This window comes from Lottia gigantea (assembly GCF_000327385.1).
Source record: "Lottia gigantea unplaced genomic scaffold LOTGIsca_3, whole genome shotgun sequence".
NCBI classification, from domain to species: Eukaryota; Metazoa; Mollusca; class Gastropoda; family Lottiidae; genus Lottia; species Lottia gigantea.
In genome coordinates this window covers 5,073,614-5,097,683 of record NW_008708986.1, presented here as the reverse complement: position 1 = coordinate 5,097,683, position 24,070 = coordinate 5,073,614, and the positions used below count along the sequence as shown (strand labels likewise).

Here is a 24,070-nt window from a genome sequence, read left to right as displayed (position 1 = left end):
GTCAAAATGTACTGATTCCTTAATTGTAAAAATGCTACCGTATATGACGTCACAATCGCAAGAGCTGTAATGAATTAGGTGACTTTATTTTAGGCTAAAATGTAGATGTACAATAACTCAAGTGCAATCGTATTAGATACTTTGAATTGTCATTCATAAGTCCACCTTCATGCTTTATTTCTGGCCGATGTGAATGTTTATTGTTTGATATTTTCTTTAACATGAACCCTTTTTCCTTATTTTTGCTCATGTCAGGATATATAAATATCTCCTTGAAGGAGTTAACAACTTTCAAAATATGTAAACTTTCGACTAACGCTGGAAAGGAACTATGTCTTTTTATGATAGTGGAATAACTCAGTCGGTAGCCAGTTGTATAGTCTGATAGGCGATTAGGTGCCTTGAATTTAAGTGATCCTGAAGGTAAAAAAAACTCTAGTGCCACGAGAGTCGTGCGGTGATGGCTTTCACTCTTAATACCTACACTATTGTACTTACTGATGACGTGTATTGTAAGATCACTGTAAGTATATTGATTATAATAACATCTCCACACTTTACCATTATCTCTATAATAATCTATAGATTTTATAGTTAGTTTATGTTCAGCTCCACAGTTTTTATATTCATAGAAATTTCTATCAGATTCTTGATTAAATATACAATTAAGACCATTCTGTATATTTGACTCTCCAAAATAGATGTCGTCTTTATACGAGTGCATTCCTCCTAGAAACTTTTAATGTTCTAGTGATATTTTGTTGAATTGATATAAAAATATTTAAAAACAATTAATTATTACTTTATTGCAACAGGATCTGGACGAGAAAGATAAATAATATATTACTATAAAAACGATCATTTCCGAACAGAATTCTGAATACTTTTGAAGATAAGGAATATTCAAGGAACATAAGATCATCCTAAGATCACTTTTTGAAATTTTACCCTAATTAGAACAGACGTGTGTTATGATTTATAACGAAAAATGGATATTTCATACTTACAGGTAACAGATAAAGTAATGCTATTGGATGAATGATAATCATCATTGTAATAAATCTCACAATTCCAAACTTTACCATTATCTCTATTATAATCTATAGATTTTATAGTAAGTTTGTGTTTAACTCCACAGTTTTTAAATTCATAGAAATTTCTGTAATATTGATTGTAAAAACGACATCCACCATTATGATTGCTTGACCATGCAATGTGATGACTGTCTTGATACCAGTTAACGAAAGTATCTCCTCTTGTTATACACTCAAGGGTATATTCTTCACCTTGAATAGCCTCACCTGAACCTTGTATTGATACTGAAATATATTGATGATATACTGCATACTCCACCAAAGAATTGTACATCAGGAATTAATTTTAATTAAGATCTTATTTACGACGGAAATAAAAAGGAAACACATTTTAAGCGATGTATTTCTATTTTTAAATTAAAGAAAATTTCATTAACGATAAGAATGAGATATAATATGTGTTATTTCATAACATATAATACTATCATAAATAGTAACAATAATAACTTTATTTTAGGACCCATTAAGAAGACAAATTAAATGAATATGAAAAAAGATTAGATTTTGTTTTAAGGGTATTATAGCAACGAAAGAACCACAAACCCAATTCGAATACTTCCAGTTCAAGATACAAAGATGTTGGCGTGCATTGGTCATAGACTATTTAGTCCTTCGCTCCACCAAGAAGAACAGCAGCCCCTAGGTCTGAGGTTCGATAACGAAAATCCCCTTGAAGGCTCTTTCGAATCGCTTGATCCGGCTTACCATGTCATAAAACGGAGGTACTGGCATTTTAACACTAACTCTCTCATTGAAAAGTAGGATAATGAATAGACAAATTTTTATTTATTTTTATCACCAAAAATGACTTACTTGATTGGGACCTTGCTTCCACATAGTTCATTACAATAATCAAAAATGTTATTATAAATCTATAATTTATATCCATTTTGTTTGAAACACATTAGATTACCCTGAATAGTATTCATATAAACATTAAGAAAGCGGCTTTTATATTACATTTGACTTCCTCAATTGGTTAGTTGATAATAAGATTTGATATAAGCTTATACCCTTTATGTAAATATAGGTTACCAGGAAGGATGTAAATTCTGCTTTACTAAATCAATGCAAACAAGATGAGATTATTATATTAAAGAATTAATGACGTTCTTGTTCAACAATCAAAATGGCCTTGAGTATCCACAAAGAACTTTATAGTAATAGAAAGAAGCAACTTATTCTACAATCAAAAGTGATTTGTCATGCGGTACAACATTATAATATAAGATAACATACGCCCACTGGCAGCTGTCAGAAATAATAAAACAGTCTTTAGTGACTAGAGTACGAATTTTCTCATATTGAAAAAATTATTCATGCTGAATAATTCCACAAAATTTTTTAAAATCAATATCAATAACCCAAATACAACAATTAAATCACACAGCTCTAATCAAGGGCAAAAAACAACTTTTGACGCGTGTTTACAAAGTCAAGGGCAATAACTCAAATGTTCATCAAAAATATCTCTTGTTAGAACTTGTCCGAGATCTTATCAATTCCAATGATCACACCAAGTTTCATCAGAATCGGTTGAAAACTGTAGCTTCAATCCTGCTCACGAACTATTTTCAACAAATATTGACCCGTTTTAACAAAGTCAAGGGCAATAACTCAAAAAACCGTTCTTCGAAAATGCGTCAAGTTAGAACTTGTCCGAGATCTTATCAATTCCAATGATCACACCAAGTTTCATCAGAATCGGTTGAAAACTGTAGCTTCAATCCTGCTCACGAACTATTTTTAACAAATATTGACGCGTTTTACAAAGTCAAGGGCAATAACTCAAAAACCGTTCATCGAAAATGCGTCAAGTTAGAACTTGTCCGAGATCTTATCAATTCCTATGATCACACCAAGTTTCATCAGAATCGGTTGAAAACTTTAGCTTCAATCCTGCTCACGAACTATTTTTAATCAATTTCGACGCATTTTAACAAAGTCAAGGACAATAACTCAAAAACCGTTCATCGAAAATGCGCCAAGTGAGAACTTGTCCGAGATCTTATCAATTCCAATGATCACACCAAGTTTCATCAGAATCGGTTGAAAACTGTAGCTTCAATCCTGCTCACGAACTATTTATAACAAATTTTGACGCGTTTTAACAAAGTCAAGGGCAATAACTCAAAAACTGTTCATCGAAAATGCATCAAGTTAGAACTTGTCCGAGATCTTATCAATTCCAATGATCACACCAAGTTTCATCAGAATTGGTTGAAAACTGGAGCTTCAATCCTGCTCACAAACTATCTTAAACAAATTTTGACGTGTTTTTACAAAGTCAAGGGCAATAACTCAAAAACCGTTCATCGAAAATGCGTCAAGTTAGAACTTGTCCGAGATCTTATCAATTCCAATGGTTACACCAAGTTTCATCAGAATCGGTTGAAAACTGTAGCTTCAATCCTGCTCACGAACTATTTTTAATCAATTTCGACGCATTTTAACAAAGTCAAGGACAATAACTCAAAAACCGTTCATCGAAAATGCGTCAAGTTAGAACTTGTCCGAGATCTTATCAATTCCAATGATCACACCAAGTTTCATCAGAATCGGTTGAAAACTGTAGCTTCAATCCTGCTCACGAACTATTTTTAATCAATTTCGACGCATTTTAACAAAGTCAAGGACAATAACTCAAAAACCGTTCATCGAAAATGCGCCAAGTGAGAACTTGTCCGAGATCTTATCAATTCCAATGATCACACCAAGTTTCATCAGAATCGGTTGAAAACTGTAGCTTCAATCCTGCTCACGAACTATTTATAACAAATTTTGACGCGTTTTAACAAAGTCAAGGGCAATAACTCAAAAACTGTTCATCGAAAATGCATCAAGTTAGAACTTGTCCGAGATCTTATCAATTCCAATGATCACACCAAGTTTCATCAAATCGGTTGAAAATTGTAGCTTCAATCCTGCTCACGAACTATTTTTAACAAATATTGACCCGTTTTAACAAGACAAGGGCAATAACTCAAAAACCGTTCATCGAAAATGCGTCAAGTTAGAACTTGTCCGAGATCTTATGAATTCCAATGATCACACCAAGTTTCATCAGAATCGGATGAAAATTGTAGCTTCAATCCTGCTCACGAACAATTGTTAACAAATTTCAAGGCGTTCTAAGTCAAGGGCAATATCTCAAAAACCGTTCATCGAAAATATGTCAAATTCGAACTTGACCGAGATCTTATCAATCTACAGCATCACACCAAGTTTTATCAAAATCAGATAAAAACTGTAGTCTTTATAGTGCTCACAAGAAATGTTGACGGACGGACCGACGGACAGGGGCGACGACAATATACGACCACATATTCATGTGGGCGTATAAAAATTTACTTTGTCGATGATAACAGGGTCAGGGACAGCACAACCTGACCTCTGATACAGAAAATATTACAATATTCATATACATTGTTTGTATGTATATTTTTGTATATAATGAAATACAACTGCAACAGTTAATATGTGTCACGCTTGCACTTGGTGTCAGATAACAAACTCCTTAAATACAATAGACCTAAAGACTACAGTTATTCTTTACAAAATGATATGTTACCTCCATTGATCTTGAATACTGACAATTCTGTAGTTGTGTCAGTATTTAACCAATTTTCATAAAGTTTGAAATGTATGTTGATAATTTATGTAATATATTATGTTTTACTAGCCGATGATATCCAAACATACAAAAGAAAATTCTAGGTTCTGAAGATATTGTAGGCATCTGGCATATTCCAAATATAAAATTACAAAACGAATACTCTACTATAACACATTACATACATATGGGGCAAATGGTTTAAATATTCAAATATAAATTGCAATTTCAAGTAGACAGAGAGCATTTGATATATGGTTTAATGCCAATATTACAGAAAGATTACACTATAGATCAGGCCTGCAACCAGCTCAATGTGTCAAGGGGGTCTGCCGCATTTGCATGGGGGGCAATAGCTGATAGAGGCTGATTTCAGTTTCGAATTTTGCCGGGGAGGGGGGGGGGGGGGGGCGAGTAAAGTCCCAGGGGGCACAACCCCCGCTGTCCCATAGTTACGGGCCTGCTTTAGACCAACACACAATGTAACGTTATGTAGCACGAATAAAATTAATGGATTCTTCAGTATGGATGTGATAATATAAGCATTATAATGTAAAAACTTTGTTATCTCATCACTTCTGATTTGAGAAATCTATTTAGATTTGTGCTGAAGAAAAATTCAGATGTTCCACATGTAAAAACTTTGTTATCTCATCACTTTTGATTTGAGAAATCTATTTAGATTTGTGCTGTAAAATTCTAAATGATTGATTCATCATTTTTGACAATAAGGACGATAATGTTCAAATAAACGTATTGTATAAAAGTATACTAAAATAAGCAAATGTATCTTACATGATAGCTGAAATCCGTCTTTTCAACTAGTCAATCAAACGAGCCTTTTTGAAAAGCAGAAAATCGAAAAATATTTAATATGGGTTATTGCCCTTGTTCTTAGAAATGTGTTCATTCTTTAGCTCGTAAAACCTCAGAAGGCACAAGCCTAGACTGATTTAGATGAAACATGTACCTCAAGCTTGTGCAGTATGAAACTGTTACTCTCGAAATATTTCATTTATTGATAGCTCTTGTAAAGCGCCTGGATGACCTGGCTGCCATTGCGGTGGGAGTATTACGATGGGCCATCGCTAATTTTGTCATAGACAAGGCAAGTTTCACGACTCGTTGGTTTCACTGTGAGTTGTGATAATCGTTGTTGGTCCAAGGTCTAAATATCAATTGACTTCTGGGCCTGGCTTTTATATTGGGTGGGTGACGGTCATATTTCTACAACATATGAGGACAAGATTCGTCCGTCGGTTCGTTTTGATTATTACTTATCACGATACAAGTTACAGTTTTCATTTTGATTTGAAAAAAGGCATTAGATTTCCGCTGAAAACGCTTAAAATTTAGAATCGAGACTTTTCTTGTATGCTTGAAATTTGGTATGAACACGAAGAATATTTATTATTATTATAAGTTATATTTCGGAGCAAGGGCATGGTTGTGATAGTTTATGTTGGGGGATGCGAGTATATGATGGCAGACGACAGATGATGGGGGTTGATAGTAGATGATGGTGGATGACAGTTGATGATGGGGACTGACAGTAGATGATGGTAGATGACAGTATTTTACGATAGGTGGCAGTTGATGACGGGGGATGACAGTAGATGATGGTGGATGATATAGGATTGTGGATGACAGTATATGATGGTGGTAGATGACAGTATATGATGGGGGATGACAGTAGTTGACGATTGATGATGGGGGATGACAGTATATAATAATTGGTGACAAGAAATGATGGAATATGACAGTTGATGATGGTGGATGACAGAATATGACGTATCGCATACTTTAAGAGCCAAGCAAATAAAGAGTAAGAAGCGAAGTGTCAATCCGCGAAAGGCAGATATTTATGTTACATGGTTACATTCTGTTAAGTAGTTTCTTTTAAAATTTTCAAAACATTACTCAACTGGTATTTTAACCACTTAATTAAAAGAATAGGACCGTAAAAAGTCTATTCTATTTTGTACTAAATCGGTTGAAATGAATTATATTTCGTTTGTTAAATATTGATTATAATAATATCACCATAGAGCAACATAGCGTTATAAAAAGCACAGCGAAAATGTTGGCGTTGGAATACAACGCTACAGAGATAAACAGTCCCATCTTTACTTTCAGTAGCATTGTTCAAAGACTATCTTAAATGTGAATGCAATTACATTACAAAAGGGTAATTTTTCAGGTTCTAGGTATACAAAAGCCTATGCTTTAAGATTAACATAACATTTCAAGGCATTGAACAACACTTGATATATTGATAAAATTTTATTCTGGATACATTTATAAAGTCTTTATGACGTCCAGGAGAGGTGCTCGGCATCTCATCACGGTACAAGCAATACCCGTGTTGTGCCCTGTACCCACACAGTGACAAGCATTACAGTCATTGTTTTCCACGACCTTCGTTCCAACATCATAAAATTTACCATTATACCAGCACTTATTCGCAAGTCGTGGAAAAGGTGCTTAAATTAACAATGAAACAAACAGGTCATATATTTAAAAAAGTAACAGCATCGAGTTGGCTTATATACCATAGGATAATTAACACAAAACATGACTATATTCGTTAATTTAATGCATAATTATTTAGAACGAAATTTGACTCATTGTGCTTTGGTGATATATTTCCAGAATTTATTTCTACATACTATTTTCTATTTCTATAATCAGCAATATAAAGATTCACTTCATTTACACATGCACGCACGCAATCTAACACATACTCATCATATTGAGAAAAGAACCGTCACAAACAAGCAAGAGCTCGAAAATTATTTCGTTACTTACTTCTCTTAGAAAGCGACGAACAATCATCATGGAAACAGATAGGTCTACCATCGTTACAAACACAATTGTTACAATCATTCATAAATTTATCACCATGCTTGTACGTATTCCCGTTATACACACAATCATCTGGAATAATTATTGTACATAAACATTCTGATTGTCACCTTCCCGTCATCACGGACGCAATATGATAAAATATTGATTAATTCAAAAAGTTGTCCATAATAGTAAAGGATCAGTGACTCACTGACTAATTCCAATTTGAATTTATCGTTTGGTAATTGCTGAAAATGTAAACTGCATGTCATTTGTTTATTTATTCAGGCCCATCCAATGCAATGTTTAGTTTCGTACATTAAATTTGCAACAAAATCATTCCCAAAACGAAAATCGTATATGAGAATTACCAAATAGTAAATAAAGATTCAGCAAACTCTTTAAAAAGTTAACAAGAATAACATAATTTGCGAAGTCTCATAATCAATTGAAGAATACGGTCCACCCAGCTGTAGTAGAATGCATTATTATCATTAACATATATTATTATTATTAACAAACAAACAAATATCTTTATTTATAACTTAATCAATTAATTGTGTTTTGAAATATAGTAAATATACAAAAATTAATTCATTGTGTATACATAAATTGACCTGTTTTTCAATGTTAACAAAAAATATATTTGTAAATCAAAAAGTATATTTACAATCCGTTTAGCTAAATCTCTGTACTAACTATAAAAAAAAATGTTATTTATACGAAATTTATTGACATTGTAAAACCAACATTTGTTCAATAAAAAAATTAATTTACTAGTGATTAATTTATATCATATAAATTAACGAAGCGTTTCTTTCCATATTTCGATTCCTACTTATGTGAACAGATAAGTTCCCAATTACATTTGAATCATCCATAAAAAATTAGTATTATTCATTATGATCATTATATCTTCACAGACCTACCATATTGAATGCCTGGTGGACATCCCATCAAGGTACACATACCACAATGACAAACGTTGCAGTTTTCCATATGCAGTTCTCTACACCTCTGAGGTGGGCTTGCTGAAACGATATAGAATACATGAACTCTATTGTTAAATGTAGACACGCTGAGATGGACATAGGGATGTTCGGTGTTTAATTCCGACAGTGGCTTGGTCGACAAAGTTTTCCTTTTCAATGGTACATTTCTGGAAAGTTGACATAATATATCTCTTTCATAGTGTTTTATTTCTTCATTAGTCAAACCAGAGAAAAAAAAACATATCACTCCATCCATTTACTAAATCTACACTATCAATTACACTATTTTCGCGACTGAATTACATATTCTTTCTTGTCCAATTGGGACTTAAAAGGATTAAATTTGGATTCTTTAACAATACCTTGTTTTTTTAAAAAAAAATTATTTACTTACTCGTTGAAATCAGTCCGAAGAGTGCAACTAGGAATACAAAAGACAAGTCCATGGTAACATATACTGCGATCAAAACTCCAACTAACAGCAATCATATCGACTGTCATTAAAAGCTTTATAGCAGGAGACATTTAAATTTCATTACTTCCGACAACAGACAAATATCTATTGTAGGAAGCAACAGCCTTATTACCTAAACCTTCAATTGAAATCCATAAAATATATTTAACTCTGCAGGAGAAAGTTTATAGATACATAACAAATTATAATAATGTCAGATAAGACGCGATGGCAGTGATCAATCTTTTATTTATCCAGTGTTAGAATATGTGCCAATTACTTGCTCAATACATATTATACAATATACAATATAATAATGCTTTGGCTATACTGATATGATAATGAATTAATTATGCTGATATGATAATGAATTAATTATGCTGATATGATAATGAATTAATTATGCTGATATGATAATGCATTGATAATACTGATACGATAATGCACCTAAAAACTGATATTATAACGTATTAACTATGCTGATAGAATAATGCGTTTCTGTTTTCAATTCGCACAATCTAGGATGTAAAATATTCATATATATATGACAGCTATATACACGTTTAAGAAAAGTTTGTTTTAATTCGTGGTGCTATCAGATCGAAATGACCGGGTGGTGAATTTTCTGAATCGATTACAACTTCTCTTCTCATCCTGATTCAGTATCTGTAAAATGCAGAAGAAGTCAAAGTCAAAGAAAATGGACAAAATTAAAAGAAATCATGCTGGACTTTCAGATTGTTGGTGTATAATTTTTTCGAAAAGCTTTTCGCCATTTTGTGGAAACTTCATCAATATTTATTGGTTGTTCACTGATGATATTCGGAAAAAACAAATAATAGAAGAAATAAATTCATAATAAAATAAATTCTTGTTCACAGGAGTTATGAAACTTTTTTTGTGTGACCTGCTCGAGTATCAACCTACCAGTGTATTCTGACCGCTTCATCCACCTTCTTCTCTAATATTTCTATAAATGATAATGAGTTACTGGTACTGAGTCGGAAAGGTTTTGGTGAGATGATCTTTAAATGGATAAAATGAAGTGCCTTGTACAATAAGGGGGAAACGGCTCTAACTTCTGAAGGGTTTTGATAATGGCAGGATCTGTAAAAGAATGAATTGTAAGAAATATTAATTTGATTGCACTTTAACTACAGCTGATGTTGAGGTTTGGGTTTTCTTGTACAGAGAGTGCAGTTTTAACTTTTCATAAGCTGAATCAGGTGGTTATTCTGCTTCCCACTCCAATATATAAAATAAAATTCATTTAAATGTTTCATTCATTCATTTGTTTCCATTGTTCCTAAAGAATGATAATATTCAAAATACCAAAAATATATCTGATTACTCTCAAATAAAACACAGTATAATTATAAACTATGATATTAAATGAATTGAAATTATAACTTGAGTCCCTTGCTTGGAAGTATTGATCAGAGGTAGAGAGTAAACAAGAGGATAAATATGAGAATTGGATGATGATGATGATGATGGTAATCACTAACTCCACGACAAGTAGGAGGTGGGCGAATGATGCTGAGAGTGGTTACGGTAGATGATGAATGATGATGATTATTCGGATGGTGATTACTGAAAGTATCAAAATAGATTACATACCTGTGCTGAGTTCATCACTGGTGATGTTGGTGATAACTCTGAACGGGCTGTTCAGGTCATCACCCGCTTCCTCCAAGTGGTTATATATTGAGATAAGATATGAAAATGATGAGTTAGAATCCAGGTGAAATGATGGATCGAAAAAGGAGGATGAAATTAAATAGTGGGCCTTTTCCAACATGGAAGAAGCTATCCTGACTTTCTGTAAAGCTCGAACAATGGCGATATCTGAAATAATATATTTCCCTGTTATAAGCAAATAAACAGAATAAAAAGACACTGCTTGGACTCTGCCGATTTTGCTCATTGGAAAACAATTTCGAATCTACGCTTTTATCTCGATCGGCGTTTGAAAGTACTGTGACCTAGAAAACCTCGTCTTCACTCATAATCTCATTGGACCAAGCTGTAAATGATGATACTGGAAAGATCGGTGCAAAGAGTTTGGCTAAGAACCAGCTGGTAGTAAGGATAAAGTAGTTATCCTTGTAACATATAGTTGTTTCTTCCTTGTTTTTTGTTTTCCTACATTTTGAGACTAAATTATTGGATCGTTTAGCGAACTATTCTGGGCAGTCAAATAAAAACCTTGGCTAAACCTTACCAAGTGACAAAGAAACAGGTAGTAAATTTCCCGCGTCTCTTGTCGCCAGTAAATTTTCTCAGTTTTTTGTCGCCATTTTACCTGAAATAAATATTAAAATAGGATCTTGAATACGTCGATTTATTCTGCTTTATAAAATGTATATAATAAAAATGCAAGTAAATAACAATTCCATTGATATCGCCACAGCATATAATTTTAATTTTGTAAATTGATGTTTTTCACGTTACGTTGCAATAAACTTATTTTAACGTACATGTATGATAACCTACTGGAGAAACCTAACAAGTATACCATTAAACTGGTCGGTTAGTCATTAAAATTTGGTTTTTTTTTAACTTATGATATGAAATGTTGATTTTAGGTTCATGTGATCAGCTTATAATTTATATTATTTTACTTACTTAAGAACAGAATCAAGCTTGAATTTTTCTTCACAAATACAGAGATTTATCTTTTACGTTTTATTTTCTTGTATCCAAACAAGAAATGATCACAGGAGGTGACAATCGACATGACATCATTTCAACAATAACATTGGTTTAGTCAATAATCGAATGGTACCAACCCCACTGTGGTAGAATTAGTATTGACAAATCAGAATGGAAAAAGCATCTAGGCGTGTGAAAGCTACGCGCTACCTAAAGATACCTCGACAGTTGGAAATCCATATAAAATTAGGCTGATAAAACTGTCCTTGCAAAATCTCGTGCTTTACACACTGCAATGCGTTTCATGTCTTATTTAGCCCAAAAAGGTGTCGAAAAGTTAGACGTAAAACGCTATTCATTTCTTCTGATTTAAAAGCTAGTAAAAGTTGAAGGTTCAATAGTAATAAGCCTAAAGAAAAGCAACAGCCAATGCAGCTGTTGTGGTGAAAATGGCAGTTGGGAAGGCCCTCAGTATTACAGCTTGTAGCAATTGAAGGGCCAGCAATAAAAAAAACTAAAGCCAATGTTGTATCTTACAGCAATTGAAAGGTCGTGGCTAATTTTGAATACCTTATAATGTGCAATAAAATTTATTTTCACTGTTAAAATAATGCTCAATTTTCCATTCCCATTTTCAGTTGGACAACTAGAACTTGTTCTCATGTCTGCATTTCGGGATAAGTTCGCAACGGTTGTTTAAAGAAGTTTTCTTTAGGGCATAAATGATGGAAAGCTAATCGGCTTGGTTTTATTTGTGTAAGCTTTAACTCTGCTATTAATAGACCAAGATATTTTGTTATTATTATTGTTAGTGGTGTAGAATTTTTATGAGATTTTATTATAGTTACAACTAGGCATATAACTATAACTTACCTTTACTGTAGTTTTGAATTTTTATGTATTTTGATAGAAGGTTTAAGATTTTATGTTGTTCCAGGTTATAACCAAATGACATGCCGGTTTATTTTCATTAACACACAAACCCACTCCAGCATCGTTCTATCAGTAATTAAATTTCTGACATATTACATGACATGTTTTGATATTAAACGACTGCATATGATTGTAAAAACTTTGCTTACCCGTGTGTTAAGTTAGTCCCAGATATAGACAATAATTTGTTTTTTAGAGCGACAGTTTCGAGTTACGACGATAATTAAAATGTCATGCGAGTAGGTCAATTTAAATATAAAAATGTCATGGAAGTAGGTCATCTCTAGAGAGAAAAACAAAATATTCATATTCATATAACGATTCTCTCTCCTTATATTCGAGTTTCCTGACAATACAGAATAGACTTAAGGTTGAATTATTTGCATTGAGGGGGTGGTAGTGGGGGAGGGGGGGGGGCAGTATAGTATCATCACTGCTACTAAACACCATTGCCCCTCCGGATATATAACATAACCCCCACCATCCGAACAATCAAGTCAGGCTACGGGCCTGCATTCATAACGAAAGTGAAATGTATGGATATTGCAAACTTTCAATATACACCGGGAATATGTTCATTTCCTTGTACCAGTCCAGAGAAATTGTCATTCAAAAATCCCAATATTGTTGAGAAAAAAAACTGAAGAATTATTTTGAAAATTATTTCATTTATTCATAAAACTATAGAATCCATTTAATCATTCGTTTTATTGGCAGAGCATTCTAGTACAGGCTACTGCAGTCTTGTCACCTTGTCCGGAACACCAACAAGTATTACAGTCTTCAGCATCTTTAAATGTATCACCGATATCATAAAATTTACCATTAAACCAACATTTACCAGGTAGATATGGGACGGATGCTGAAATATTATTAGGTAATGAAATATGAAATTTTTAATGACGATCAAAACATTAAAAACAAACGACATACGAGCTACGAGGAAAAGTGAGAATGAATGCAGTCTTTGGGTCGAGTTACGAGTAGGCAGGTTACAGCTGTTCGTTATAAGTTGTAATATAAATTTCAAGAGACTTTGTACTGTTAATTGAATTTTTTACACAAAAACACACAGGCTTCATACTATATTGAGGGGTAAACTGTTACGCAGAATGGTAAGTCCAAGCTCCTAGCTAAAAATATTTTCACTTACTTCTTTTGGCTAATGGAGAACATGCCATCCTAGTACAACCAACGATACCATCACTACAAAAACATCCGTTACAATCATCCATGAAAGTGTCACCATCTTCATACGTGTTGCCATTATATTCACAACCTTCTGAAATTTTCGAATGACCGTATATAAGGAAAAATCTTGCATGTTTCTAATAGCTAAATTGAAAGTTAAATGCTTCAAATTGTTAGAATTTTAACATGACACATAGATAAATGTACTAATTGTTTTACTTGGTTTCGGTGGACAAGCCTTTCTGGTACAACCAGCTTCGCCATCTCGACAAACACAATTGTTACAATTATCCATAAAGCTTTCACCATCTTCATACGTCTGGCCTTTATATTCACATGTTCCTGACAGAAAATGAAAAACAAATATTAATTAATAATAATGATACAATAATAAAATATTTTCACTGTTAAAATAGTGCTCAATACATTAATTGTAGAAATGAAATGAAATGAATGGAGTTTAACGTCCTACTATTCTGCACCATGTGGGCTAATGAAGACGGGCAACGACATGCAGGGTGCAATAAAAGAAATTTTGCCAGGCCAGCGACGTTAGTCCACTCTTTTTCGATTTCCAACTGTCGAGGGATCTTTAACGTGCACAGCCTGTAGCACACGGGGCCTCGGTTTACTGTCCCATCCGAACGACTAGACGCTTTATCCATGTCAGCCCCTCTTACCTACATCAATGACAGGGGGAAACCGGGTTGAAAAATTCGAAGGTATCGCATCGACCTATGCCGGGATTGAACCCTGGACCTTCAGGTTCACGAGCAAGTGTCTAATTCACTGAGGCTCCAATTAATTGTAGAGTGATATAGAAAAGACTCAGTAATATATCGAGAATGGGGGGAAGAAGCAGGACACGGTACACCACGAAAGTACACTGCTAAAATCTTGTTGAAAACGCCTAATAAATGATTAGGAGTGGACATATTATTAACTGAAATCAAAGTATTAGTCAGTTTTAATACATGGTGTAAATGAAAGGGCAAGAAAGTCATAACTGTTATTATGTATCATATTATGTACGACATGGATTGATATTAGTTATAAATTGTTACACTTACTTGGAAGACAGGCCATCAGAGTACATGCACTTAGGCCATTTTCTCCACAAACACATGAATTGCAATCGTCCGTAAACTGTTCTCCTGGTTGATACATTGCCCCATTAATATAACATCCTTGAAGTTGAATTGGCGGGGAAGCTGAAATAGATACATATCTTGAAATAACTTTTTTGATTATATAAAATTGATGCTGGAACTATACTAAAGCACGCAAACTGTCAAATATTTAGGGCTAAGTAATCTCAAAGTCTTCTGCAATAATCACCTACATGGTTAGCGCATACGGTTGGGAATACATGATTCTATGATTTGCTAAACATGGTTGAAAAGTCATACAAATATTTTAACCTGTGGTTTGGGAGTGGGAAGGGACACGTGAGCGACGTTATTGTCCGAGTGTTATTTCAGAAACACAAGATAAAATTTAGATGCTTCTTTGTGACACGACAAAAGAGAAATGGCATTTGTAACATTGCCCAGTTCAAGGGAAGTAACTTTGTTTGAATTTCTAACGTGTTTATTTAAAAGTAGATTAAGAAAGTTAATATGAAAAAGTAACTGAATCGGTCACTGAGTTCATCTGAAATGATGGAAGACGTAGATTTTTTTCATCGTGAAGTCGTCCATATAGTTTTCAATAAAATAAATACGATACATCCTATATTATTTGACGTGGATGTAAATTTCAGCTACCAGATAGGTGAACACAAACAAAAAATAACTTACTTGTCGAAACAATTCCACACAAAGCAGCCACGAACATTACCATAAACGAAATCATTTTGTTACTGTAATGTTCCATATATCGTTTGAGGTAGTTTATATACTTTAAATGGCGATTTTAATCATCTTAATTTCTTCCGGACAACACAAATAAAACACAGCTGGAACCGGGTATATTGAAATATAATTGAAGAGTAGGTGTGTTTGGGCAATACTGGGATTATTTGATAAGTTATCTGATGTACCTATTCTCCGGAAGATGTGTAGCAAATTTTCGACCCTTATAATTTCTAGTGATTCAAATATGAATGTCCAAATTTCTAACAAATCAATTCTGTACATCGGATATTGAGACTAAGAAAATAGGGTTGGTGGATATGTGTTGGGTTATTTGTAATATAATCACTGAATAAAGAGGGGAGGGGGTAGGTGGGTGAGTTTACGATACGTTAACTGCCTCCCTCAAATACACTAGTAGGTCAAAACTCAAATGGGACGATCAGGTAGTACTGTGTAAATAATAAACGCGATGAAAGTTTGATAAGTTTGGAATTTAGGCCTAGATTACAGTTTGTTCAAAAGACTTTGAGTTGGTACTCGTGTATTTATATAATCTAATGTAATTGGCTTTAAGAAATCTAATGATAAACAATCATGAAGGTTAAAATGAATTAATTTTATTTCTTCTGAAGAAGTTATACATTTTTATTACATTCTGTAGTCATTCTGAAAAGATTTTATGTGATGCTAAAGTTTCAATGTTGAAATATAGTTCACTGTTGTATGAATGGACATATTAAGTAATCTGAGCTGTTGTAGATGCTCAATCTTGCAAAAGAATAGCTGTTTGCATTGAATATATGTCGGAGGAAATATAATTTTTGTGGAATAATTAGAATTTAAATATCGGAAGGTTAGAGAGAGATCCACATGGAGAATGCGAACGGTTGTGTTTAAAGTTTCGAAATCCATATTGCATTCAATTAGAGGGCGTAGAATTATTAAGGTGTCGACTGATGATCAAGGAGTTCAAAGAGGTAATATGAAGACACACATTATGTCAATTACATTATAATATAGTAAATCATTGAAAATAGAATGATTCCAAGACTTTAAAATGGTAGAGCAATTTTTTTAGCTCATAAAATATATCATTATGCTCGGAAATTATTCCAAAGTGTTTTTGACAATTTTGATCGCACGTGGAGTTCACATTATATGATTGTTTGGCTTCTACATTATTATACCATTTTTCTAGAATTGATGTCTTTATAGAAGATTGGTCTAAATTTGGATTTGGATGGATTCTACCACAGTTTAAATTGATTAAGAGATATGTAGACTAAACTAAGCTCTGTCCTGTTAAGAATGTTATATTTTATTTAAAATTTGCAGAAATTATTAATGATAAGTCCATTGAATTATTGCGCGAAATATTAATTTATTTGGGCTTCATGATCAGCGTGCAGTGGTTGGGGTATACCTGGTCGACTTATTGCAGTGAGCCGTTTAAAGATGCTTCAAAAACGTCATTTTTTCATCGTTCTTTGTGTTTCATATGGTAGATAGTAGTTTGCTGTAATACCAGTAATGTGTTTTGATAATTGTGGATATGGCTAATGTTTCCCTGGATAATGTGTTTATGCAGAAGAATTTTATTTATTCATGTTGATCATTTAATGTATATTTTTGTTTATTTTTGGTGTTATAGAAAGAAAATAGCTCAATGTACGACAGTGTATTCAATCAGCGAATGCGACTGTGTTTTTTCTTAAAACCCAGAATAACCAATTTAAATAAGTTTGCGATCTTTTTTTTAAGGAACAGATCAATCAGCTCATCAGCATTCATCACCATTAAGCTCAAACAATTTAGTCGATTCTCACACATCACGCTGCTAGTAGGACACTTCATTAGTTTAATCTTGAAAAAGATCGCTCTGCAGATGCATTCAACACCATTATGCTCAAATATATCCTCAGAGTTACCTCTACATTAGGATACTCAGCTTGTAATTTTTATGCTTTTATTAGCTGCTTCTTTCAGTTTCTAGGGCTCAGACCGTTTTTAAGAACTTTCTCCCATCCGTCCTTCTGTTTTTGAGCCATGATTACTTTACGCTGTTAAGTATAATTATTTTTGTGTATATTATTTATCAGTTACAGAGTAGGCCCTATAAATCAATTGCATATAATTTGTTAAAAATGTGTAGCTGTAGGCCTCACAAAAAGTTGATAGCGTAAATATGACAATTAAGTTAACAATAAAAACTTCCGAAGCCGAAAGTCGGGACAGTTTAAATTTATTTATTACGCCATTACGGACAGTTACTCAATAAAATGTGTGTGACTGGACTAAGCATACGGCCGCGGGTCGGTAGGCCCTATCTGCGAAGCGAAGTTTAATATAAAGCAAAGACAAATATCGTCCTCTGGTAACGAAGCTTGTGTCTTGACGACTACTGACACAAAAGGCAACAGAGTAGCATCGTCTGTTATTAATCTAGTAGGGAATATGAATATCGAACGGTATTTCAATAAAAAGTCAACTAGTAAACAAGACAAAATAAATTACACGATGATGTGCAAGCGGTAGGTTGGTAGGTAAAAAGTCGATACGATAAGAGTAAAGGTAGCTACGTTTCGGGATTAATTCCTTTATTAAGCAAAACAAAACAAAAATGGGTGGGAAAGGTTCTCTACGAAGAACAGCAACTGACAAGAAATGACACATCCATCGAGGTAAGGTGAAGAAATAAATTTTTTCAAGGGAGATAATAAACTAAATAATTATATAGGTCACAGAAACATTAAAGAATGGCAAAGAAATGGCTGAAAGAGGAAGAATAGACAAATTTAAATATGAGAACTGTTTGTTCATCCCTGCAGGTGCTCAGGTTGCGAGATCTTAAAATAATGTAAACAAGGAAGGTTAGTATGTTTTAGGTGAAGAAATTTCTCATCGACTGGGCCGAATTTTCGATGGGCCTGCGGAAATTTAGGAACTGTTCAATAATTTTGACTGTTTGTTTGTAATTTGCCATGGGCCGAATTTTCCATGGGCCGAAAGACAGCTGCCTAGTTATAGGTTAATCCGCGCTACCGCGTTGTATAAAATTTTACCTGTAGGTTTACAAGCACAAAATCTTGGAGAACTTCTAGTTTGTGGACGATTCGAAAAAAAGAATAGGAGTTTCAACCCTTGATACACTGAAATTTAAAGTTAAATATGGCACGTGATGTAGATAGACGTCACAGTTTTTATACTATTTTTATAAAATTTGATGTGTAGGTTTTTACATCTTGGAAAAGTTCTAATTTGGGGACGATTCGGCAAAGAAAATAGAAGTTTCAGCCCTGATACACTGAAATTGTGTTAACTGTGGCTTGTGAACGCGAAAGAATTTCGAACTGTATTTTAATGAAAAGTCGACTAGTTAAGAAGGAAAAATTACACGATAACGTGCAAACGGTAGGTAAAAAGTCGATACAATAAGAGTAAAGGTAGCTACGTTTCGGGACTGATCCCTTCACTGAGCGAAACAAAGGTAAAATAGGTGAGAAAGGTTCTATCTCTACGAAGAACAGCACTAATCTGACAACAAAAATGACACCTTCATCGAGGTGATCTGAACAAATAAATTTTTTCAAGGGAGATAATAAACTAAATAATTATATAGGTCACAGAAACATTAAAGAATGGCAAATAAATGGCTGAAAGAGGAAGAGAAGACAAATTTAAATATGAGAACTGTTTGTTCATTCCTTCAGGTGCTCAGGTTGTGAGAACTTTATAATAATGTCAATAAGGAAGTTTAGTAGGCCTATGTTTTAGGTGAGAAATTTTTTCGTTTTCTTAACTTTTAAGTAGCCTACGAGGAGAGCTGTCTATTTTTGGCCATTTTATTTTCTGATCATAATGTTATCTCCATCATCTATTAGCTACCTTGCTGGAGGTTTTAAAGCCGATTGAAAAAATGATCACCGTGAAACAGCATTTCAGCCAGGAAGCTCTTACCACTAAAATAACAAAAACTCATTTCATATCGTTTATTACTAAAATGAGTCGTCCTCATAATAAATACATTATTGATTTACATCATTTAACTCAACGCATGCCATCAATGTACAGGAAACACCATATTCGCCATTCTCGAAAACTGAACATCCACAATCATTACAGTCGTCGCTATCTTTGAAAGTTGCACCATTGTCATAAAATTGACCATTGTAATAACACTTTCCCTCAATATAAGGTTCCGATGCTGTAAAAAGAAAATAGAAAAGAAATACATCAGCAGAGGATTAGACTTAGTTCTGTGGATCACTGAACATAGTTTATTTTGACACAAATTACCAATATCAAGAGGGAACGGAAGGACTGGTAATTTGAACAGACGTCAAAGATACACCTGAAGTCGAGAATTTGAAACTCTGGTTATTTGATCATGTACTCAGCATTCATATAGTCTAACTGTTGATTGAGTGAATGGTACAAAAAGATATACAAATTAAGCTTACTTCTTCTTTCTCTTTTTAAGCAACCCATTTTAGTACAGCCTGCGTGTCCATCTTCACCACATACGCATCTGTTACATTCCTTCATAAAACTTTCACCAACCTTGTAATATTTGCCATTGCTGTAACATGCCGTTAGACCTGGAAAATCAAGTCTTACCGTATGTGATAGTCCGAACAATATATTGCTCCAAATTTAAATTCATACGACACTAGCAACTAATCTATGACAAATTCAAAATAAAAAATTCTACATGATGATTTGTAATATTGGTTATATGAGAGCACATGATTTTGAAGTGAGTCTTGAATATAATTATGTAAATAGTTTGCAGAAGTACAAGAAATATACGAAAATCGCATAATTCCTTCAAAAATATCTCAAACTAGGAATTTCTTTTTCTGGCAGTGTCTCAAGATAAGACGACTCGTCTTTTAAAACTTTTAAACGCGGATAATTCTGGACACACATAGATTTGAAGGCTCAAATATTTCGACGGTGAGCTGTGAACACTATAACTGATTGGCTTAGCTAAAAAAAAATCCGTTTCTGAGACTAAGGTACGATTGGTAAAAAAATGGCGCATCTACCCCTTCAAGACTCCAAGCTCGTGAAACACTGAAGAAATGCACATTAAATGCTTTGATTGTAATAGCTATAATCTGTTCTTTGATATTTTTAAGTAACAATGAACAGAATTGACTAACCATTTAAACGAAAAATATAAATCTTTGAACTACTTACTAGAGTAGACAGATCCACAAAGAACAGCGACCAAAATAACAGATAAGCAATGCATATTGTTTCGTTAAACTTCAATCCTTAGCTAATGCTGGTTAAATTTAAATCAAGGGTCCTATTTATACCCTTTATCAATCCTATCCACGTAGCAATCTATATTTTTCAATATATAATATAACTGAATTGAATTTTATTGGTTCCGATACTTACAATCATGTAACAGTCTAGATGATATTTAATGGCAATTAAAACACTATCTGATTTGAAACTTGAACTTGTAATTCCGGCCTATAAAGCTTTATTGTTCCGGGGCCGTTTACAAACCAATATTTTGTTTGACGCCAGAATCATTAAATTATAAATTATTTTTTGTTTTAAATAGGATAATGATCGTATGCACCAAATAAAATAACACGAATTAAATTCTATTATGCCCTAATAACATTTACCTCTACATTCGATTTTATATTTGGGTTTGATTGCGGAATGATGAACCAACCAATTCTATTCGTGAACCATTGTAGAAAACTCCCTTTGTCGGTTTCGGATCTTTCCACATAAACGATTATTTAAACGAATAATATATGCATTTGGCGCCTTTAACTATTTAATCCCTTTTAAGAGACATGACAAAAATAGCCTAGACCCCTTAGCATAGACTTTGGAGGAGGAATACAAATCGAGGTTTAAAATTGAATGGGCAATCGTTTTTATACTACAGTGAAACCAGTAAGTCAATGCTTGTTAATGGACGATTTAACTATTCTCAGTCTGTAGTTATCACCATTTCACTCATTTATATATTGCTATAATATTTATTATATAAATAACAATTGTAATTGTATACTTTGGTATATTTTTTTGGGGGGGGGGGGGCCTTGGGATGGGTTCCTACGATAGTTGAGCCACTACCACCAGGCTAAAATTTCAGATCGTTAGCTAATTAGCCTCTCTAAAATGACATTCAATCACTGATTATTTATCGGAAATCTGTTGATAATTGTCGTTACTGATTATTCATAATCCATTAAAACAATTTAGCTTGAATTTTTTTGAATTAAATAAGCAATCGGTTTGGAACCAAAACACGGCGGTTGCTCAACTAGATGAGTGGAGGCCCGTGGACTAAAGTGGGTTTTGGCCTCTTTCCCTTGAAATTTGTTTTTAACATATGCTCTGCATTCTTAGATAACCCCTCCTACACCTGGGATTCAATTTACTGCTTAAGACTTGAAGATTTTATGGTTAAATTGGGATGTCATGCTGGTAAATGGGTTCATGTGTTAAAAGGGAGTGTGTCCTGATTAAAAATAAGACCACAATCATGTATCTCAATAAACACAATCATGGGGAATTAGTTTTGCTTAACTTGCACTTTTGTCTTTTCAGTTTCACACCGGAAGTTTGTCATGGACACGGAAATGGTCATCACATCTTTAATGCCAGGGTTGAACATCTGGAAGGCATTTGGCAATGAATCCATTCTAACATATATCTTAGTGTTTTCCGTCTTTGCTACCATAGATCCTAACCGCCAAGAGCTCGGGAGTAAACCGATGGCTATCGGTCTGGCAGCCGCTTTGTGCCATTTTGCATGGGTAAATCTTGGATTTGCTGATACTTTTGATCCTTTGGGATCCAATTCATCTGCATGAGTAGGAACGTTAGCGAGTGGTTAAAGGGTCCCGAGTAAGTCTCCTCTCCATGGTCATCATTACAAACTCATGATCCAGATGTGATCTACTTTGATTTGCACTGGTAGGCTAGTAGACAAACAAAGGCCACGGGTAAAAATGTATTATTTTCCGCCTTTACTTGGTTATTATTACAGATGGTGGTCCTCGTAGTCCTCTTTCCCCATAAGATTGAAATAGAACTACATAATACAATAAACATCTTTATCTACAAACATATTTACATACAGACCGTATTTACTAAAAAAAAAAGGATATTTATAATCATAGACTTTAAATATTAAAACTACCGTTGTTTTTAAATATTAAAGCTACCATGAAGTTTAAAGAGGAAGGGGGAGAAGGGATGGAAGTTAATATCGTAGCTTTTAAAACTACCATTCCCTCTCCCTCTTCCTTGCACTTCATGGAAGCTTTGAAAACTACTATCTTCTATCCATCTTTCCCTTTCTTGCACTTCATGGAAGCTTCCAGTCTGAGTAAGAAAGAGGAAGAAGAATACGGGGTGGTAGTTATTAAAGCGGTCATGACGTGTAAGAAAGAGGGAAAGGGATGGTCGTTATAAAGCTATCATGAAGTGAGAGAAAGAGAAATATGTGATTGTAGCTATTAAAGCTATCATTAAGTGTTAAAAAGGGGCAGAAGGAGAAGGAAAGGAGAAGGTAGTTATAAGAGCTAATATAAAGTATAAGAAAGAGGAAAAGGTGATAGTAGCTATAAAAACTACCATATAGTGTAAAAAAAAGAGGAAGAGGGGATGGTAGTTATTTTGTCTACAATAAAGTGTAAGGAAGAGGTAGAGAAGAGGAGATGGTTGTTATAAAAGCTACCACGAAGTATAAAAAAAGAGGAAGAGGAAGTGGTTATTATTTTATCTACCATGTAGTGTAAGAAAGAGGAAGAGGCGGAGAGGAGATGGTAGTTATTAAAGCTACAATGAAGTGTAATAAGGAGGAAGAGGGGGAGAGGAGGCGGTAGTTATTAAAGCTACAATGAAGTGTAAGAAAGAGGAGGAGGAGAGGAGATGGTAGTTATTAAAGCTACAATGTAGTGTAAGAAAGAGGAAGAGGGGATGGTTGTTATTTTATCTACCATGTAGTGTAAGAAAGAGGAAGAGGAAGAGAGGAGATGGTAGATATTAAAGCAACAATGAAGTGTAAGAAAGATGATGAGGAAGAGGAGAGGAAATGGTAGTTATAAGAGCTACCATGAAGTTGAAGAAAGAAGAAGAGGAATGTATTTTTAGGGGTTAGACTTCCAATCAGGTTCAATGAATCAGTTGTGTTGAATCCAGTAAAGTTATTTTAGTTCATCAATCCGAATATACAAAGGAACAATTTTGTGCATTACACGTATAAAACGGATATAACTTTCAAAATTATGGTCGAACCTTGTACTACTTTCAGGTATTAAAAGCAACCACTAATAATGAAAATTTTATTAAGTCACAAATATATGTCATATTTTTAATTTAAACGAATTTTCCTTTAGTACCATCTGAAATACTTACTTCATCAGGTTCTGCAATGAGTTCCCGGTACA

General features: G+C 33.8%; 4 protein-coding genes across 4 annotated transcripts in view; all 4 read right to left on the bottom strand.

Moving 5' to 3' along the window:
• The window catches only part of LOTGIDRAFT_228662 (hypothetical protein), a gene marked incomplete at its 5' end in the record, with an annotated part of 8,927 nt that extends 6,944 nt beyond the window's left edge, over positions 1 to 1,983 (bottom strand). The window contains 2 exons of the mRNA XM_009057343.1: positions 1,008 to 1,319; positions 1,908 to 1,983. Of these exons, the coding sequence (XP_009055591.1) occupies positions 1,008 to 1,319; positions 1,908 to 1,983 (388 nt within the window). The remainder of the gene's footprint in view (positions 1 to 1,007; positions 1,320 to 1,907) is intronic.
• Positions 1,984 to 6,981: 4,998 nt separating this feature from the next.
• LOTGIDRAFT_228661 (hypothetical protein) lies at positions 6,982 to 9,008 on the bottom strand. The gene is made up of 4 exons (XM_009057342.1): positions 8,941 to 9,008; positions 8,484 to 8,585; positions 7,516 to 7,644; positions 6,982 to 7,190 (listed from the first exon to the last, which is right to left on the bottom strand). Exons 1-4 carry the CDS (start codon positions 8,990 to 8,992, stop codon positions 7,006 to 7,008), a joined length of 468 nt encoding a protein of 155 aa, XP_009055590.1. The 5' UTR covers positions 8,993 to 9,008; the 3' UTR covers positions 6,982 to 7,005.
• A 915-nt stretch (positions 9,009 to 9,923) lies between these two features.
• On the bottom strand, positions 9,924 to 12,610 carry LOTGIDRAFT_153456 (hypothetical protein; the record flags this gene model as incomplete). The annotated part of the gene is made up of 3 exons (XM_009057341.1): positions 9,924 to 9,970; positions 10,621 to 10,848; positions 12,529 to 12,610. The coding sequence occupies 3 exons, from the start codon at positions 12,608 to 12,610 to the stop codon at positions 9,924 to 9,926; spliced, it is 357 nt and encodes a 118-aa protein (XP_009055589.1).
• A 626-nt stretch (positions 12,611 to 13,236) lies between these two features.
• Positions 13,237 to 15,633, bottom strand: LOTGIDRAFT_228660 (hypothetical protein; the record flags this gene model as incomplete). The annotated part of the gene is made up of 5 exons (XM_009057340.1): positions 13,237 to 13,450; positions 13,742 to 13,870; positions 13,999 to 14,121; positions 14,850 to 14,990; positions 15,579 to 15,633. The coding sequence occupies 5 exons, from the start codon at positions 15,631 to 15,633 to the stop codon at positions 13,296 to 13,298; spliced, it is 603 nt and encodes a 200-aa protein (XP_009055588.1). The 3' UTR covers positions 13,237 to 13,295.
• Positions 15,634 to 24,070: the final 8,437 nt, after the last annotated feature.

Bases quoted from the DNA above. Each gene is read 5' to 3' on its own strand.
- LOTGIDRAFT_228661 (XM_009057342.1), bottom strand. From the start codon at position 8,992: ATGGACTTGTCTTTTGTATTCCTAGTTGCACTCTTCGGACTGATTTCA. The intron at 8,586-8,940 runs GTAAGTAAATAA...ATATCGTTTCAG, and splicing joins CTTCGGACTGATTTCAACGA to CAAGCCCACCTCAGAGGTGT. The intron at 7,191-7,515 runs GTAAGTAACGAA...TGTTAATTTAAG, and splicing joins TTCGTCGCTTTCTAAGAGAA to CACCTTTTCCACGACTTGCG.